At 45.3% G+C, this 20,163-nt stretch overlaps 1 protein-coding gene across 12 annotated transcripts in view; it reads left to right on the forward strand.

The window, feature by feature from the left end:
- The window catches only part of ATXN7L1 (ataxin 7 like 1), a 402,335-nt gene that overhangs the window by 368,099 nt on the left and 14,073 nt on the right, over nt 1-20,163 (forward strand). For all 12 annotated transcript variants that reach the window (XM_079931849.1, XM_079931850.1, XM_079931852.1 and 9 more), the window contains 3 exons: nt 1,144-1,226; nt 2,091-2,347; nt 16,993-17,188. In XM_079931849.1, the coding sequence (XP_079787975.1) occupies nt 1,144-1,226; nt 2,091-2,347; nt 16,993-17,188 (536 nt within the window). The remainder of the gene's footprint in view (nt 1-1,143; nt 1,227-2,090; nt 2,348-16,992; nt 17,189-20,163) is intronic.

Below are 20,163 nucleotides of genomic sequence, written 5' to 3' on the forward strand. Positions count from 1 at the left end.
TAGCTTGCAGCCATTGGAGGCCCTTAAGGAGACATTCCACCAAGTATATATACACCCCCCCGCGCGCCCATCCACCCACCCGCCAATGCTGCTGCCCGTCTCCCTGGATGCTCAGAAGAGCTATGTCATTCTGCCCTGCAGGACTCAGGTGTTTGTTGGGTGCCTTCCAGAAATGGCACAGGTCATCAAGAGGTGGAACTTGAAAGCCTGAAGGGTCCTTAAGAGATTGCCGCACATCCCCTCGTTTCCCAGGGGAGGAGAGCATTTCTGTAATCCAGAAGGGGTGAAGGATCCAAAACGGGCATAAAAAGAGCAGATTCCTTAGAAGTAACCCCGACATGAGCCGTCAGGAGTCCAGCGGGAAGGCAGGATCTGGGGAAAGCCCGCCTCCCTCAGCAGGTCCCCGAGGGACCCGGCTTGTTCCCACCTGGAGCATCAGGCCTCAGTCCAGGGGCAGAGCGACTGTGACACTAACAGGCCCTGCCCTCTCTGCACCTTCAGGTTCAGCCCCAGTGTAAATCCCACACCTGCCCCTGCCCCTGCCTATATGTTCCTGAATCCGGGAAATGATTTTTCTGGCCAGCGAGGCTGCGTGGAAAGCCTCGTGCTGAGGACTTTGCAAAGCATTGAGAGAGGCAGGTCACACGGACATGTCAAGGAATAATCTCCCCCTTAAATGGCTAAAACTATTAGGGAGGCAGGGCAGGAAGGGGTTGGTGATGTATTCTTGGAGCTACCCCAGGGGAAAAAGTGGCCCTCGGGCCTCAGGTGGTTCTCCCTGGTCTGCAGCCACCTCTGCCCAAAGGTACTGGGGGAATTGTTTGGAGTGAAAGTGTGAGAGCAACTGGCTCCTTTCCCTCCGCTGCCCACCCCCCACCCCCCATTCCCTTGTGCATTCCGATCCCTACCGCCTCCCGCTGGACTTGGGAATTCTTGGGTTCAGAGGGGAGCGCCATCTTCCCCCAGCGGTTCTGGAAGCATTTTAGCAGCCGGTTGGAAAAAAAAACAAACCAAAAAAAACAGATTGCCTGACAATGTCTCACTTGTTGGTGCAAATGTGCATTTTTTTAAAAATGTGGTCTTAATGCCAAATCCTATTTAGTCTCCTTTTTTCTTATATTTTTTGTTTGTTTCTTAAACCAGAGAGAGAATTTGACCCAAATAAACACTGTGGAGTATTGGATCCCGAGACAAAGAAACCTTGCACAAGATCCCTCACCTGCAAGGTATTTCTCTTTCCATAAAAAATACTTCCTGCTCTCGCTGGGGCCTTTGTCGAAATGTTTGCATGCCACTCTCTGCACACGGCAGGGTGTGGAGCCTCGACATGACCCCCAGCTGTTCTTTGTAAGGGAAATGCTTTCTTCTCTTCCATGGTAGCAGAGCGCCTGCCTCAAGCTGGCTGGCTTTTTAAGAAGGGAAAAAAAAAAAAAAAAATAGGCTTCCCCTGTTACTTGTGAGGCCAGACAGTAAATTGTATTTATAGGCACTCACAGGCGGTTCTAAACCCTGCTACGTTTTAATGTATGCAGGAGCAGCGCGGCGGCGGTGGCAGCGCCCTGAAAGGCAGCCCCGGAGGGGAGGACGAGCCGCCGTGCCCCTGATCCAGCCACAGCGGGGTGGCCAGGGGACAGCTGACCCAAGGCGGCCGCCAGTGGGTGGCCCCCAGCCCCGTATTTCATACTGAACTGCCAGTGCCTCTTGGGATGGAGGCTGTGGCCCTCTCTGCTTGGTGGCTCTGTGTGTCTGGGCCAAAGCAAGCCTCCCACCTGCACCTGGATTAACTCCAGCACGCCCTCACCGTTGCCTTTCATCAGAGAGGTTCTCATGGGTTCTGCGCTGAAGCTCGTCATCTTATGCCATTTTTTTGGAGGAAGCTTTGGCTTCTTAACGCCAGGAGCGTAGGGCACGGTTGCGTTTTGTGTGGTCTCTGCCTCTTCCCAGCCACAGAACAGGAGCTGTTGCCTTGAAGTTGACTTTTCAAGCACCTCTAAATTCCCATGAATTGCTGTTTCTGAAATGGAGGGCCTGGGGAAGCAGGTTTATGTGCTGATCAAAGAGGCTGTGCTTTCCGTCTCTCTTCTCCTTAGACTCACTCCCTAAGCCATCGGAGGGCAGTCCCAGGCCGGAAAAAGCAATTTGACCTCCTTCTGGCGGAACACAAAGCCAAGTCCCGGGAAAAAGAAGTTAAAGATAAAGAGCATCTCCTGACTTCGGCAAGGGAAGTACTTCCAAACCCATCCGGGCCAGCGCAGGACTCGCTGCCGGGATCTTCAGGGAGCTTGGGCCCAGAACCTAAAGTCGCGTCCCCTGCAAAATCCAGGCCACCTAACTCTGTGCTTCCCAGGTAAGTCCCACCTGGGCGATAGAAGCCTTGAGTCCGTGGTCAAGTGACCCTGCCTGGCTGGGTCGTATGTGGTCGGATCACGTGTGAAATGGGAGTCATTATCGTCCTACCTGGGGAGGTGGTTGTGAAGTGGAAAGGAGAGAATGGGCGTGAGGGGCTCAGCCCAGTGCCTGCCACGTAGCGTTCAGTGGATGTTACTGCTGTCACCGTTGTCATCCTCACCATGGTCATCGTTGCCGTGATTGTCATCCTCCATAGCAGACCTACATCCGACAGGATGTGTTTTCACGGCGTAAGAGTCAGCTAGAAATAAATAGCTGAAAGGATGACACTCAACCACCAGGCAACTTTCCGGTCACCTGAAAGTTTTTAGATTAGTTGAAGATTCCTGGAGCAGAGAGTGGGGGAAGCCTGGGGGGATGGGTAGTCAGCACAGCTTAGGAGCCCACTTGCCATGATATTTTGTGAATTTTTTCCACAACTCTCCAATGGTCAGGGTAAAGGGAAAATTGCCGTGACAGGGCTGTCTGTCCTTACGTTTCCCTCCATACCAAGAAAGCTGAGCCACCTCTTTGGGGTTTTATTTGGTCGTCCTGGACAGAAAGGAAAGAATAGAAAACAAAACCCACCTGGGGGAATTCCCTGGCAGTCCAGTGGTTAGGATTCCAAGCTTCCACTGCAGGGGGCACGGGTTCGATCCCTGCTCGGGGAGCTAAGATCCCACATGCCACGCAGCGTGGCCAAAAAAAAGAGAGAGGGAGAAAAAAATTCCACGTGGGTTGAAAATCCATGTGTGTGTGTTTTGACAGGCAGTGGAGTGCCATAATGAGCCACAGACCGATTTCCAGGTGATAGGACAGGTAACCCTCGTTCAAAAATATTTATTGAGCGCTTGCTCCATAAGCAAGGTGCTGTGTTAGGTACTCGCAGGCAGGGGCACAGAGATGAATGAAACTAGATCCTGCTTTTCAAGAATTCGGAGTTTAGGAGATGAGACTCAAATATCCATAGCATCATGAAAAGAAAACATTAATAACACAATATAAGTGCAGATATTAGTATCCTCTGATGATTTTTGGTTTTTTTGGCTGCGTTGGGCCTTCTTTGCTGCACACGGGCTTTCTCTAGTTGCAACGAGCGGGGCTACTCTTTGTTGCGGTGCACGGGCGTCTCATTGCGGTGGCTTCTCTTGTTGCGGAGCACGGGCTCTAGGCGCACAGGCTTCGGTAGTTGTGGCACGCAGGCTCAGTAGTTGTGGCTCATGGGCTCTAGAGCACAGGCTCAGTAGTTGTGGTGCACGGGCTTAGTTGCTCTGCAGCATGTAGGATCTTCCTGGACCAGGGCTCGAACCCGTGTCTCCTGCATTGGCAGGCAGATTCTTAACAACTGCGCCACCAGGGAAGTCCCCTCTGATGATTTTTAATGCATACACTGTGAGTCTCAAAGAGTAATTGTCCAGTCAGCAAGTAGGCATTAAGAGAATATAGTTACAAAAGAAGGGGAAGGAATTTATTTTTAAAGCAAAGCAAATATTTGATGACAATTGTTACTAACCTACCAGGATCTCTCATGCCTTACACTTGGTGCAAGCCTGACCAGTTTGGCAGCTGGAGCCCCTCTCTTGGAATCACCAAGCTCAGCCTCAGGCATCTGGGGGGATGGAGTCAGACGGAGTCAGATGGAGTCACCACCCACACATCTCCATCATCATAACCATTGTTGGGTCGTTGTCCTCATCCGTTTACTTGCCACTGTCCTTGCCACCCCTCATTTTCCAAAATCGTTTTATAATTTCTCACTGTAATGCCAGATGTTGGTGAAGGATACTACCCTTGGGGACACAGTTCTGCTCCAAACTTCTGGAAGGGGCTTCAATTCTATATACAGTAGCTTTCAAACTTCTTGGTGGCGATGGAACTTTTTTGTTCCCACAGAACCTTACATGGTACCCGATATAAAAGCAGACCTGCCTCCACCTGAAGCCCGCTCAGCCCTGCTCTCATCGCACGTGTACCCAGGACCCACTGTCCCCCAGCCCATCCAAGGGATCACCTCAGCTTCTCCAAGGACTCCAGGGAACCCCAGTTTGAAAACTCTTTTAGTATACATTTCTCCATCGATTTTGACTGATGCAGGCACTCAGCACCCAAGCAGTGGTACCTGGCTTAACAGAGAAGCTGGGGGCAGCCGTTAAAAAATGAAACAGGCAACAGTGGAGCCTTAAGAGCTGCTTCTTTCCGTTCCTTTTTTGGTTTAATTTTCAGGGGAATGTTTGTCAATAGAGAAATGCCAGGTGTTTATGTTCTTTTAGGGAAATAGAAGAAAGAGGGAGGGTGAGGTTAATCGGCAGAAAAGAATGTCTCTGAAGGAAAAGGGGAGGCCAAGGAGCACATTACAAATGTTGGTAAGAGAATAATTTTTGAGGACGCTTTCAAGGCACCGGAAAACTCAGGGGTGAACTCTGTTCCACAGTTAGTGGGAAATAACGTCCTTTTTCAGTTGTTTTAGGTTCACACGAGACCCCATGCCGTCAGAGATCGAAAAAGCATGATCAGGGCTTCCCTGGTGGTGCAGTGGTTGAGAGTCCGCCTGCCGATGCAGGGGACGCGGGTTCGTGCCCCGGTCTGGGAAGATCCCACATGCCGGTCTGGGAAGATCCCACGTGCCGCGGAGCGGCTGGGCCCGTGAGCCATGGCCGCTGAGTCTGTGTGTCCGGAGCCTGTGCTCCGCAACGGGAGAGGCCACAACAGTGGCCTTATTTTGCGTACCGCAAAAAAAAAAAAAAGAAAAGAAAAAAGAAAAAGCATGATCAGAAGTAAACATACCCACATAAGACTTAAAGCAGTTATTTCCCTCATATTAATGATGTAAATATAATAGATGTTTCAGTCACACTCATTATCTATAATTGGCCAAAAAAAAAAATTGTCACACATGAATGGAATTATGGTTATCCCTTCCCAATCGTGAATTTCTCTTGTAGGAAATGCTAACAGCGTGTGAATTTATATCTTAAATATCATTTTGGTAACCTTGAAAATATTCCAGTTGCCATATTTTTGCATTGCAACCCATCCTTGTCAGGGGTTCCTAAAAGAGGGACTTGGGTCTAGGATTGGAAAAGTGAAAGTTAGCTAGCAAGGGTTGGAGCAGGATTGGAAGTGCAAGGCTCAACTCCTTGTCTGCTAACTAGATGAACGTGGCCATGTCTCTCAGCCTCTCTGGCCTCAAATTGCTCAACTGTCAAACAGAGCTAAGGAGAATTAAGTGAGATAAAATACCAAGCTTATCATAAGCACTCAGTTCATGGTAGCTGGTAGTAGGGGGCAGTGGTAGTCAATGGGAAAGCAATGGGAGCCTCAGTGCTACCTGATTTCCATTCACCTGTCCTCCTGGCCTCTGTCCTTCAACCTGGGGCCCCTTGGATAACATAGCAGTATGCTCTGTTTCTTTGCCCCCAACTCTAAGGAAACACATTATTTGCCCCACAGAGCCCAAGGGCTATGAATGACCAGGCCAACCAAAGCCATCAGGACTCTGTTGGAAAGGCGCGGGGGTTCGGGGAAGGGGGGCAGCAGAGGGAGGAAGGGTCAGCTGTGGAGGTCAGTGCTGCCAAGATCTGGACACATTCCCCTCTGTCTCATAGATGCTCACACATCTCCCCTTAAAGTATAAAATGGCAAATGCCAATGAATCTAAGACTGACAAGGGCAGCAGGGAAAGAGGCAGAAGGTCCTAGATACCTGAAAAAGGGCAGAGGTGCGTCTGGAGTGAAAGCTACTTTATTACATAGAGTAATCGCCAAAGTGGAAGCCATCTCTCTCTTTGACTTATGTTTGTTCCTGGGCTTTTCCTACTCATTTCTCAACAGGGGGGCCTTTGAAGTCAAGCAGACAGGGCCCAGTCTCATTTCCACTTTTTATTAGCTTGGCAACCAATGTCCTCATCTGAGAAGTGTAGGTCATAGTTACGCACACCTAAGGCAGTGGGTAGCTCCAATGAGAAAAGGTATGTGACGTGCCTACATGCGGCAAGGACTCAGTTAAGGTCAGTTGTTTTGCTCGTGCTTCCTCAAAGTGGTGGGGGTTAGGGGACTTTAAGTTTCTCTGGGTGTAACTGGACAGGGACCATCATCACATGCACTGTCTTTAGACCAGACTGGTAAGTGGAGGGGTGAGGGGTAATGTAATGCTGAGGAAGAAAGGTTGGACGGCAGCTTAACACTTGCGAGACTTTTCCCACACTTTCTCATGGCCAGTTGCCCAATTCCCCATCATCCTCTCCAAGCCTTGGCTTTTTTGAGACGCAAGCTGGTCCCAGCGCACTCCATCCCTCCAGGTTCCACCCTGGAGGGCAGTGATCAGAGCTGGGAGGAGGTCTTGAAAGCATCCGCCATTCCGTCATCGCCAGGAGGGTGCCCACGTCCTGAGTGACACAAGTCTAAAAACGAGGAGATCCAGGGCTCCTTCCCGTTGTGCACATGCACACGTGTGCCCAGCGTCCTTCCTTCATGTTTCTGTCTTAGTTCTCAGAGCTGATTCTGCTCTGCAGCTCGCAGGTTTCATGCTCAGCTTTACTTTCCGCGATTCTCCTCCCCTCGTCTCCTCTCTTTTGTCTGGCAACTGGAACTTACTATTGAGTGTTTCAACTGTTCTAAGATTTTTTTTTTTCCTTAACGAAACTTCTTTTTTTTAAATCAACATAGTATAGACACATAGTTCAAAAACTAAATAGTACTAAAAGGGTTAGAGTGAAAAACAGTAGTTCCTACCATCCTGGAACTCTGTTGACCCTCTCTGTGTTGGAGCATCTGTTTCCTGTATCCCTTTGCCACCTTCTCTCTTGGTTTGCTCCTTTATTTGATGGAGTATCTTCTCCATTAGCTTCCTGTGAAAAGGGACATGGGAGGTCAATTTTTAGAATCCTTATACACCTGAAAATGTTTTTATTCTACCCTCACACTTAATTGATCATCTCTCTGAGTATATAACTGGATTGAGAATTATTTCCCTACAGAAGATTGAAGACAATTTTTCCATTGGCTTCTGGCATCGAAGGTTTTTATTGAGGAGTTTCATAACATTCTGATTCCATTTTTAATTGCTGAAGCATGGGGCTCTGAAATTTCCCAGGGATCCCCCTTGATGTAGGTCTTTTTTCATTCATTGTTCTAGGTACTCAGTAGATCCTTTCAACCTGGAAACACCTGTTTCTGGGATATTTTCCCATGTTACATGCTAAATCGTTTTCTCCCACTATGTCTTTATTCTCTTTCTTAACCTCCTGTTAGTTGGATGTTGGATCATTTGCTCTGACCTCTTCATCCTCTTACCTCCTTTCTCCTGTTGTCTCTCAATCTCTTGTTCCACTTTCTAAAAGATTTTTTTACTTTACTCTTCAAAACTGTATATTAAATAGTTTACGATTTACTTGTTAAATTTTAGGATCTGGTTCTTTTTATCGGCATGCGGGATCTTAGTTCCCCAACCAGGGATCAAACCCACACCCCCTGCAGTGGAAGGGCAGAGTCTTAACCACCGGATCTCCAGGGAAGCCCCTCCTCTTTTCTTCCTTTCTCTTCATTTCCCCCAAGTTCGTTTCATATATGTGTTCATGTGTTTGATGTTTGGTTGGTCAGCTCATGTTGGAGGTGTTCCAGGAATGTTTGGTTGTCTCTAACCATTCATATTTAAAAGAGAGGCTCTAACAGGCTCATGGGAGGTCTATGTGGGACTATCAACCAAAAGGTCATCATGTCACCAGTCAGCCTTTTGTTGGAATATTCCCAAAGGCAAGCTGTGGAAGCCTTTTCTCCGGGGTCATTCAGTTTCCTGAGGGAAGAACCCTGCCTGCTGATGTACCTGGTAATAGGCATTCCGGCAGTGCCAACTAAGGATCTGACCAGGGACAGCCCACAGTCCTCCTGTTTTTAGCCCTGTGCCCCCTCCTGGTCTCTGCTGAGCCTGGGGGCCCCACGTCTAGAGTCTCTCTGGTTCAGTTTCTCTTTTTGAGGGTTGATTGGAGAGCGAGGGGGCTGGCAGGGGCAATGGTAAGTCATGTGACCATGTGAGGTAGCAGTGATGACCTGCAGGTCCAGCGACAGAATATTGAGCCTTTCAGCTCTCTCGCTATGTTTAGTCCTCACCTCACCCATGACTTGTGCAGCTCTAGCTGCTCCAGGTGCCCTGCTTCTCAAGGTTCTGTGGTAGGTCAGCTCCTTTCCCATCAGTTAACGCTCTCCAGCCACAGTCTGTCTTCTAAAAATAGGTTAAAATCTCTTGTTCACACTTGTTGGGACACTTCAGGTGCAAGTAGCAGAAAATCTTGCTTACTAACCACTTCAATAATTAGGAAATTTCTTACCACTGGTGACAAGAAGTCCAGAGGTGAAAGAGTACCAGTCCCCAAAGTCAGGGGTTGGCTCTCCTTTTTTGTTTTTTGTTTTGTAACCTAGTTTGTTTTTTTTTTCTTTATTGGAGTATAATTGCTTTACAATGGTGTGTTAGTTTCTGCTTTATAACAAAGTGAATCAGTTATACATATACATATATCCCCATATCTCTTCCCTCTTGCATCTGCCTCCCTCCCACCCTCCCTATCCCACCCCTCTAGGTGGTCACAAAGCACCGAGCTGATCACCCTGTGCTATGCGGCTGCTTCCCACTAGCTATCTGTTTTACATTTGGCAGTGTATACATGTCCATGCCACTCTCTCACTTTGTCACAGCTTCCCCTTCCCCTTCCCCATATCCTCAAGTCCATTCTCTAGTAGGTCTGCGTCTTTATTCCCGTCTTGCCCCTAGGTTCTTCATGACCATTTTTTTTCCCCTTAAATTCCATATATATGTGTTAGCATACGGTATTTGTTTTTCTCTTTCTGACTTACTTCACTCTATATGACAGTCTCTAGGTCTGTTCACCTCACTACAAATAACTCAATTTCGTTTCTTTTTATGGCTGAGTAATATTCCATTGTATATATGTGCCACATCTTCTTTATCCATTCATCTGTTGATAGACACTTAGGTTGCTTCCATGTCCTGGCTGTTGTAAATAGAGCTGCAAGGAACAATGTGGTACATGACTCTTTTTGAATTATGGTTTTCTCAGGGTACATGCCAAGTAGTGGGATTGCTGGGTTTTATGGTAGTTCTATTTTTAGTTTTTTGAGGGACCTCCATACTGTTCTCCATAATGGCTGTATCAATTTACATTCCCACCAACAGTGCAAGAGGGTTCCCTTTTCTCCACACCCTCTCCAGCATTTATTGTTTGTATATTTTTTGATGATGGCCATTCTGACCGGTGTGAGATGATATCTCATTGTAGTTTTGATTTGCATTTCTCTAATGATTAATGATGTTGAGCATTCTTTCATGTGTTTGTTGGCAATCTGTATATCTTCTTTGGAGAAATGTCTATTTAGGTCTTCTGCCCACTTTTGGATTGGTTTGTTTGTTTCTTTGATATTGAGCTGCATGAGCTGCTTGTAAATTTTGGAGATTAATCCTTTGTCAGTTGCTTCATTTGCAAATATTTTCTCCCATTATGAGGGTTGTATTTTCATCTTGTTTATGGTTTCCTTTACTGTGCAAAAGCTTTTAAGTTTCATTAGGTCCCATTTGTTTATTTTTGTTTTTATTTCCATTTCTCTAGGAGGTGGGTCAAAAAAGATCTTGCTGTGATTTATATCATGGAGTGTTCTGCCTGTGTTTTCCTCTAAGAGTTTAATGGTGTCTGGCCTTACATCTAGGTCTTTAATCCATTTTGAGTTTATTTTTGTGTATGGTATTAGGGAGTGTTCTCATTTCATTCTTTTACATGTAGCTGTCCAGTTTTCCCAGCACCACTTATTGAAGAGGCTGTCTTTTCTCCACTGTATATTCTTGCCTCCTCTGTCAAAAATAAGGTGAGGGCTTCCTTGGTGGTGCAGTGGCTGAGAGTCCGCCTGCCGATGCAGGGGACACGGGTTTGTGCCCCGGTCCGGGAAGATCCCACATGCCGCGGAGCGGCTGGGTCCGTGAGCCATGGCTGCTGAGCCTGTGTGTCCGCAACGGGAGAGGCCCGTGTACTGCAAAAAATAAAAATAAAAAAATAAGGTGACAGTATGTCCATGGGTTTATCTCTGGGCTTTCTATCCTGTTCCATTGATCTATATTTCTGATTTTGTGCCAGTACCATACTGTCTTTATTACTGTAGCTTTGTAGTATAGCCTGAAGTCAGGGAGCCTGATTCCTCCAGCTCTGTTTTTCTTTCTCAAGATTGCTTTGGCTATTCGGTGTCTTTTATGTTTCCATACAAATTGTGAGATTTTTTTGTTCTAGTTCTGTGAAAAATGCTAGTGGTAGCTTGATAGGGATTGCACTGAATCTGTAGATTGCTTTGGGTAGTAGAGTCATTTTCACAATGTTGATTCTTCCAATCCAAGAACATGGTATATCTCTCCATGTGTTGGTATGACTTTAATTTCTTTCATCAGTGTCTTATAATTTGCTGCATACAGGTCTTTTTTCTCCTTAGGTACGTTTATTCCTAGATATTTTATTCTTTTTGTTGCAATGGTAAATGGGAGTGTTTTCTTAATTTCACTTTCAGAGTTTTCATCATTAGTGTACAGGAATGCAAGAGATTTCTGTGCATTAATTTTGTATCCTGCTACTTTACCAAATTCATTGATTAGCTCTAGTAGTTTTCTGGTAGCATCTTTAGGATTCTCTATGTATAGTATCATGCCATCTGCAAACAGTGACAGCTTTACTTCTCTTTTTCCGATTTGGATTCCTTTTATTTCTTTTTCTTCTCTGATTGCTGTGGCTAAAACTTCCAAAACTATGTTGACTAATAGTGGTGAGAGTGGGCAACATTGTCTTGTTCCTGATCTTGGTGGAAATGGTTTCAGTTTTTCACCATTAAGGATGATGTTGGCAGTGGGTTTGTCATATGTGGCCTTTATTATGTTGAGGTAAGTTCCCTCTCTGTCTACTTTCTGGAGGGTTTTTATCATAAATGGGTGTTGAATTTTGTCGAAAGCTTTCTCTGCATCTATTGAGATGATCATATGGTTTTTCTCCTTCAGTTTGTTAATATGGTGTATCACATTGATTGATTTGCATATATTGAAGAATCCTTGCATTCCTGGGATAAACCCCACTTGATCATGTTGTATGATCCTTTTAATGTGCTGTTGGATTCTGTTTGCCAGTATTTTGTTGAGGATTTTTGCATCAATGTTCATCAGTGATACTGGCCTGTAGTTTTCTTTCTTTGTGACATCTTTGTCTGGTTTGGTATGAGGGTGATGGTGGCCTCATAGAATGAGTTTGGGAGTGTTCCTCCCTCTGCTATATTTTGGAAGAGTTTGAGAAAGAGAGGTGTTAGCTCTTCTCTAAATGTTTGATAGAATTTGCCTGTGAAGCCATCTGGCCTTGGGCTTTTGTTTGTTGGAAGATTTTTAATCACAGTTTCAATTTCTTTGCTTGTGATTGGTCTGTTCATATTTTCTATTTCTTTCTGGTTCAGTCTTGGAAGGTTGTGCATTTCTAAGAATTTATCCATTTCTTCCAGGTTGTCCATTTTATTGGCATATGGTTGCTTGTAGTAATCTCTCATGATCCTTTGTATTTCTGCAGTGTCAGTTGTTACTTCTTTTTGATTTCTATATTTATTGATTTGAGTCTTCTCCCTTTTTTTCTTGATGAGTCTGGCTAATGGTTTATCAATTTAGTTTATCTTCTCAAAGAACCAGCTTTTAGTTTTATTGATTTTTGCTATAGTTTCCTTCATTTCTTTTTCATTTATTTCTGATCTGATCTTTATGATTTCTTTCTGGCTCTCCTTCTGTGGCTTTCTTTTATTCCACCCTCATAGATCTTTTGGCTTCATCTTCAACGTCATTAGCTAGATGGCTACAGCACTTCCAGAGGAAAAAGGTGCAGATGAAGGTGGAGACCACCTTTTCCTTGTGTCTCTTTTTTTTTTTTTAATAGCTGTCCTAGTGGGTGTGAAGTGGTAACTCATTGTGATTTTGATTTGCATTTCCCTAATGACTGATGATGTTGAACATCTTTTCATGTGATTGCTGGTACCATTTATATATCTTTTCTGAGAAATGTCTATTCAAGTTCTTTGCTCATTTAAAAAAAATTTTTTTTAATAAATTTATTTATTTATGGCTGTGTTGGGTCTTCGTTGATGGCCACAGGCTTTCTCTAGTTGCAGAGAGCAAGGGCTACTCTTCACTGAAGTGCATGGGCTTCTCATTGCAGTGGCTTCTCTTGTTGTGGAGCACAGGCTCTAGGCGTGCAGACTCAGTAGTTGTGGCACACGCGCTTACTTGCTTCACGGCATGTGGGATCTTCCCGGACCAGGGATCGAACCCATGTCCCCAGCACTGGCAGGCAGATTCTTAACCACTGTGCCACAAGGGAAGTCCCTAAATTTATTTTTTATTGAAGTATAGTTGAATTACAATGTTGTGTTAATAACAGCAAAGTGACTCAGTTATACATATATATACATTTTTTTCATATTCTTTTTCATTATGGTTTATCACAGGATATTGATATTCCTTATGCTATACAGTAAGGTCCTTTGCCCATTATTTTTTAATTTTTAAAAATTTTTTGGCCACACTGTGCGTCTTGCGGGATCTTAGTTCCCTGACCAAGGATCGACCCCAGGCCCCTGCAGTGAAGGTGAGGAGTGTTAATGACTGGACTGCCAGGGAATTCCCTCCTTGTGTCTCTTTTTAAAAGTGAGAAAAATCTTTGCAAAAGCCACCCCCCCCCATCGCAAAAAAAAAAAATACATTTTCTTTTATTTCTCATGCACTTTCCCAAACCAATCATTAACGACATGAATGAGATTCCCATTATTACTTAAGGGGTTAAATGGAGACTAGGATGTCATCACCATGATGATCACCACAGTTCTGTTGATCTCTTTGTTTTTCAGAGCTAATGCCTTTTTTATCCCTTTACTATGATTTTAATATTTTGGGACAGAGGAGATAAATGTGTTCGATCCCTCTGCCCCATTTAACAGTAAATTCTTCAGCCACTTTCTTGCACATACCTGTACTCCTAGCTCACTTTCTTTTATTTTTCTTTCTTTTTGTTATGAAAATTTCCCCATGTACAGAAAAATAGAATAGTATAATGAACACCTGCATACCTAGTTTTAACAGTTTTAATATTTTGCCACTGTGTTGACTTCATCTACATTCTTTTTCGTTTTTTATAAATTTATTTATTTTTTTTATTTTTGGCTGCATTGGGTTTTCGTTGCTGCACACGTGCTCTCTCTAGTTGCAGCGAGCGGGGGCTACTCTTTGTTGTGGTGCGCGGGCTTCTCATTGTGGTGGCTTCTCTTGTTGCAGAGCACGGGCTCTAGGCGCACGGGCTTCAGTAGTTGTGGCACGCAGGCTCTAGAGCACAGGCTCAGTAGTTGGGGCACACAGGCTTAGTTGCTCTGCGGCATGTGGGATCTTCCTGGACCAGGGCTCGAACCCGTGTCCCCTGCATTGGCAGGTGGATTCTTAACCACTGTGCCACCAGGGAAGCCCCATCTACATTTTTTGATCTGTTTTGAAGTAAATTGCAGATATCTTGGCATTTCACCCTAAATTTTCAAATGCATCTTTGGAAAGTAAAGGTCTTCTCCTTTATAACTATGATACTAGTATCACACAACAAAATCCGGCTTTTATCTCCCGCAGGATAGGGAGGTCCTAATATGGTGGGGAAAGCTTCAAAAAGAGTCTACCAGAAAGTATGGGAACAACTTAAATGTCCATCAATAGAGTAGTTAAATAAGTTACAATATGCCCATACTATGGAATACTATACTGGGGAATATTAAAATGATGATAGATTTCTATACATGGAAAGATTTCTGCAACATCACTAAGTTAAAAAAAAAAAAGCATAATAGTGTGTACAATGTGATCCAGTTCTTACGCTACTAAATGTAAAATAGATAACTGGTGGGAAGCAGCCGCATAGCACAGGGAGATCAGCTCGGTGCTTTGTGACCACCTAGAGGGGTGGGATAGGGAGGGTGGGAGGGAGGGAGATGCAAGAGGGAGGAGATATGGGGATATATGTATATGTATAGCTGATTCACTTTGTTATAAACAGAAACTAACACACCATTGTAAAGCAATTATACTCCAATAAAGATGTTTTAAAAAAAATGCATGGGCCTGTTCGCACAGTAAAGAGGTCTGGAAGGATATAAATCAAAATGGAAGTAACACTTGATCTTGAGTGGCAGGTTTACGAATGCTGTTTTCTTTCTTTATATGTTTTGATGTTATCAAAATTGGTTTACCGTTTGGGTCTTCAGCTGTAAACAGGCAACAGTGCTGTTGTCCCTTCTGACACAGGAGAGTAGGGAATGCACCTGGGAGTTGTGTTTTCTGGACTATAGACTTTTAACATGTAGAATGAATGGCATCTTTGTTTTCATAAGGTTGGAAAGTGATAGTCCATAATAAATTATCATACCAACAGAGTTGGTATAATTACACGGGAAAACTACCTGTGGCCTTGTTTGTGGCATTTTATGGGGTTTCTTTATTTGTAGCATTGTATGCATACATGAAATTTACTATTTTAATTTCTAAGTGTACAGTTTAGTGGCATTAAGTACATTCACGTTGTGGTGCAACCATCACCACCAGCCGTTTCCAGAACTTTTTCATCATCCGGTACTGGAGCTCTGTACCATTAAATACTAACTCCCTGTTCCCAGCGCCTCGTGACCACTGTTCTACTTTTTGTCCCTGTGAATTTGACTACTCTAGGTACCTCGTACAAGCGGTGTCATACAGTAATTGTCCTTTGTGACGGGCTTAGTTCACTTAGCATCATGCCCCCAAGGTTCATCCATGTTGTAGCAGGTGTCAGAATTTCCTTTCTTTTCTTTGTTTTTTTTAAAGGAACATTTATTTAGTTATTTTTGGCTGTGTTGGGTCTTTGTTGCTGCGCGCGGGCTTTCTCTAGTTGCAGCAAGTGGGGGCTACTCTTCATTGCTGTGCGCTGGCTTCTCATTGCAGTGGCTTCTCTTGTTGTGGAGCATGGGCTTTAGGCGCACGGGCTTCAGTAGTTGTGGCTTGTGGGCTCAGTAGTTGTGGCTCATGGGCTCTAGAGTGCAGGCTCAGTAATTGTGGCGCATGGGCTTAGTTGCTCTGTGGCATATGGGATCTTCCCGGACCAGGGATTGAACCCTTGTTCCCTGCATTGGCAGGCGGATTCTTAACCACTGCACCACCAGGGAAGTCCAGAATTTCCTTTCTTTTTAAGACTTAATATTCCATTGGGTGGATATATGGTATGGTAACAATTTCATAAAGCCATAGTTTAGTATCTGTTTGTAGAGCTGTCTTGTTTATCCATTCATCTGTTGATGGACATTGGGGTTGTTTCTACCTTTGTGGCTTTGTTTTTACACGACTCTGCTTTGGGGATCTGGTTTGAACTCAGGAATTTGACACCTAGAAAGATTTCAAAACAACAAAGAATCCAGGGTGAAAATGAGGGAGAAGGGAGACGCATGAGTAAAAGCTGCTTCGTGTTGCTTGAAGGGGCAGCTTTCAAAGCAGAACACAGAAAACCTTTTTATTTATTTATTTATTATTTTTTTTTTAAGATCCTGATTTTTTTTCCTCCAAATCTTTTTCACCCAATCTTTCTCCCTGGTCAATCACCTCATGAAAGTGGAGAGCAGTAAAAACAACAAACAACTAGCTTCGACCGTTCTTCTAACTCTTCTCCTGAGGTGTATGTTTCGTTTTGCTCTTTGCTGCTCAGGAAGCATTAGTGCCACGTCTTACTGTGACTGATGCTGCTTTTCTATAAGCTTAGCCATAATTGAGATGAGATCTGTTGGATTGTTTATACGCATAGAATTCATTCATTCCTTCATTGAGAAACATATTTCTTCAACGCCTACTGTTGAGTCAGTCATGCCAGCCTGTGGGTCTAGAGGCTTGTCAAAAATTAAACGGAAACAATCATCCTCAGAAGACACAATTAAACTGCATGTGGTTTGATATATTAAGAAACAGGCTTGGCTGTGGGGAAAGGAACTTGTGGCCCCATGGCTGGGACAAACCATTTTTTCATGTCGGTATGGTAACAATTTCATAAAGCCATCGTTTAGTAGCTGTGTGTGTAGGGCTGTCTTTTGTCATCACTGATATTTTGTTGATTGATTTGAACTTATTTATCTGGTTGATCTTCCCATCAGGTCCACTTTCAAAGAGAAGCAACTGCAGGGCAAGTACAAATTACTTACATGCAAATGAATGAATAGTTGTAAGTGAATTCTAGAAGATTAGTTTTAAGTTAAATTAACTCTTTGTCACATTGGCTTCTATTTTTGTAGTTTCTATTCCTCTTACACTGTTGGAGTTGTCCCTGACGCCCAAATTCAAGCAGGGCAGAGCCTCAGCTCCAACCTGTAGAGAGCTGGTCGCTGCTCACCCTCTCAGCCTGAATTTTCCCCTTGTGCAGATTTGCCATTGATCCGCCTTCCTTAATGTATCTGGAAGGCTGACTGGTCTGCCTTCTGAGCTCCATGAAACTGGGTGGATCTTGTTCCCTCGGAAAAGTTGATTCTGTTTGCTCTCTCTTGCCCTTAGACCATCATCTGCAAATAGCATAAGCAGCAGTACATCTTCAAATCACAGTGGCTACACTCCGGAACCCCCTCTACCCCCAGTTGGAGGTGACCTCGCCAGCCGACTGTCAAGTGATGAAGGGGAGATGGACGGAGCCGACGAATCCGAGAAGTTATTAGACTGTCATTTCTCCACCCACCACCCCAGACCTCTTGCGGTAGGCCTTCTTCTGTTTCCATCCAGGCGTTGTTTCCCCCTGTGCTTTGCAGTATTTAGGTGACTGTGTCCTACAATGGCATCCTTCCTAAGGAGAGGCCTCCGGGACAGTGTTTTACGAAAGGGCTTCCCCTGAGGTTGAATGATTACCTTAGAAATCCCCTCTGAAAATCACAGAAGGAAAGGTAAGGGCTCCCAGCTGATTTTAATCCTTTAAACACCTGAGTATTTGTGGTCCACCTGGAAGCGATAATGCTTGAGAAACGGTGTTTATAGAAGAGCACGGGGAACTGACCTTCCTGCCTTGCCCGTCCACGGGGAGCCTCTGATTTCAAGAGTTAGTCTAGCTCACCTGCCTTGGAAACTGTCTCTGAGCAGTGTTCCAGGTGCCAGTCCTGGCTGGTTTGCTCCCCTGTTGGTTCTGAGTTTTATTGTTATTAGTAGGTGTGATGATATGGCACCAGAACTGAGTGTGTGTGTGTGTGTGTGTGTGTGTGTGTGTGTGTGTGCAGGAAAGAAGGAAGCATTTCATGTCCGCGTGATTGTTGATTAACGAAAAGGTCAGTTTCTTCCCAGTTCCTTGAAAGAATCCACTTTAACAATTCAGAAGGTCATGGAAATCGAGGTGGGTGGTATAAGGAGGCATGAGCTGGAGGCTTGTTTGTGTTTGCCCTACGAGCACTTAAGAAGGGACTGCCTGGTGCTTCCATCACAGAGCCGAATTCAGGGAGGCTGGGAACGTTGGACCCCACAGCCGGTTTGCTCTGTTCCCAGCTTCAGCCCTGCAAGATTAGCTTTGACTGTCCCAAGATGGCATGAACTGTGTAGGTGAAATCAACCGTGCATCACGATAGAGTGAGTCCCTCCTCCCTTCTATCAGCATGATGAATGAAGGCCAAATTCACTTCCTGTTTCTGGGGAGGACGGTGACCTGTACTTCACCAACAGCCTGAGACTTTGCCTCTTGGCTAGTGCAAAAATAGGGGCAGTCAGGAATGCTTCTGACGGCCAGTAATAGAAAACAACTCATACAGTGTGTGCACTTCGGTCATTTACTTGTCTCATATAACAAGGAGTCTAGAGGTGAGAGCTCCCAGGCTTGGTTCAGCATCTCCTCAATGTCCTGCTGCTGAGGGAGAATCTCTGCAACCCTCTTTGCCTTTCACGCACAGTCTGGATGTGTCAGCTCGAGCTCCAATATCACATCCTCACCCAGTAGCACTCTACAAAGCAGGGAAAGGGACAAACAGAAAGGGAGTCTGCTTCTAAGATGCTATCTTATGTCATTTCTTAGGGAAGAAAAATCTTCCTATGAGCACCCCCAGCAGACCTTCCCTTCCATCAACCAGAAGTAGGTCATGTGCCCAGCCCTATACCAGTCAGTGGCAGAGAAGGATAGGATTGTAGTAGCACAGAATGAAACCTGCCGTGATTTCATCCCAGAGTTCTGGGAAGAGACCTACCTTCCCTGCTCACTGTGTGGTTCTGTTAGCAAGGAAAAGGCAGGGAGAGCTGGGGGGGGGGGGGGTTGGGGGCAGGTAGCAGTTGATGAACTTGGCAACCAGTAGGGTCTGCCACAGTGGCCAGTGCAGCGAGGATCACCAGCCCTACCTGGGGCATCATAGGCGACCAAGGACAGGAGCCTCTGGGGCACTGAGCATTGCATGTGTGTTGAATTAGAGACATAGGTAGCACAGACAGTAAGAGGCCTCCAGCTTCCAAGTCTGAAAGGGAGACAGGGCTGTCTACCAGAAGGCCAGACTCTGGAGCACATCAAGATCTTTGTCCAAATGACAAGCTGCCAGGCTACAGTGGATTAGCTCAACTCAGAGCCTGGCAGATTTGTGTGCCCTTCATGTTTTGCTGATTTAAATGGAAAGGCCACGGATTCGTTTCTTTGCTTTGTCCTTTCTCTCACGGCCAACTGATACATTAAATCAATTTTTGTAATGAACACTTGTTCAGGGTGTCTTTAGCAAGGAGATGAAAGAAGAAAAGATGTCTGGACCTGGACCGGCTCCCACATGCTGCTGGGGACTGGCTTCCACGTGGGAGAACTCCCTTTGTATGTTTTAGTACTTGGCCAGTAAGCCCTTAATGTGCGGAAAAGAATTTTTCATCAGGAGTACCAGATTTGATGGGAGGCAAGATTTTAGGGTAACCCCACCCCAAACATAAGCAGAAACAAAACAAAGGGAAGGTCTTGCGTTTCCTCCTAAGAACTGTTCCAAAGGCTGGTTCCAGGAAGGATTTGTGGAATGAGTGCCAACCCAGCACTGTGTCTGGGATGGAGGCCAGGGAGCTGCTGGGAGAGGCCTGGGGGAGGGGGAAAAACGCAGTTGAGTTATAGAGTCATATTTGCAGACTCGCTTGAGCTCTGACCAGGCAAATGTCACCTCCTCAGAAGCCGCTTCTTACCTGTCTGTCTGCTGGCCTGGTTGTCCTAACATCATCATTAAATGACGTTTATCAAACATCTAACTGCTCATATTTCAGCCCCGTGTTTTAAGTGTGATAGTTCGTTCTGAACACTTTGTAGGACCTTATCTCTGTAATCCATCCTTTAGCCTAAATCTCTTCTCATATTGAGAAGAGAATGGGATCCCTGACCTTTATACGTTTATAATCATCAAGACAGGCACAGAAGCATGCAATATAATGTAATACAGCCACCTAGCGATTCCCAGGTGGGAAAGTAATGAAGTATGTGTAGGTGTCTGTGGGAGTTCAGAGCGGCAGCGTGAGTCAGATAAAGGTCGCTGGAAAGGAGAGTCTTAATTAGGACCCTGAGGGAGGGGAGAATTGCACTTGGCCGAGAGAAGAGGGGAGGAGACAGAGGCAGGCCGAGGGGGCAGCAGAAGCGTGGGCGCAGAGGCAGTGATGTGTCCCAGGGCAGCCTGGACGCGCCGATGGGAGAGGAGATGAGGCAGCACCAGGAGAGGAGGGAGTTCAGCCCAGCTGGGAGGGAGCCGGCTC

This window comes from Stenella coeruleoalba, assembly GCF_951394435.1.
Source record: "Stenella coeruleoalba genome assembly, chromosome: 9".
NCBI lineage: Eukaryota > Metazoa > Chordata > Mammalia > Artiodactyla > Delphinidae > Stenella > Stenella coeruleoalba.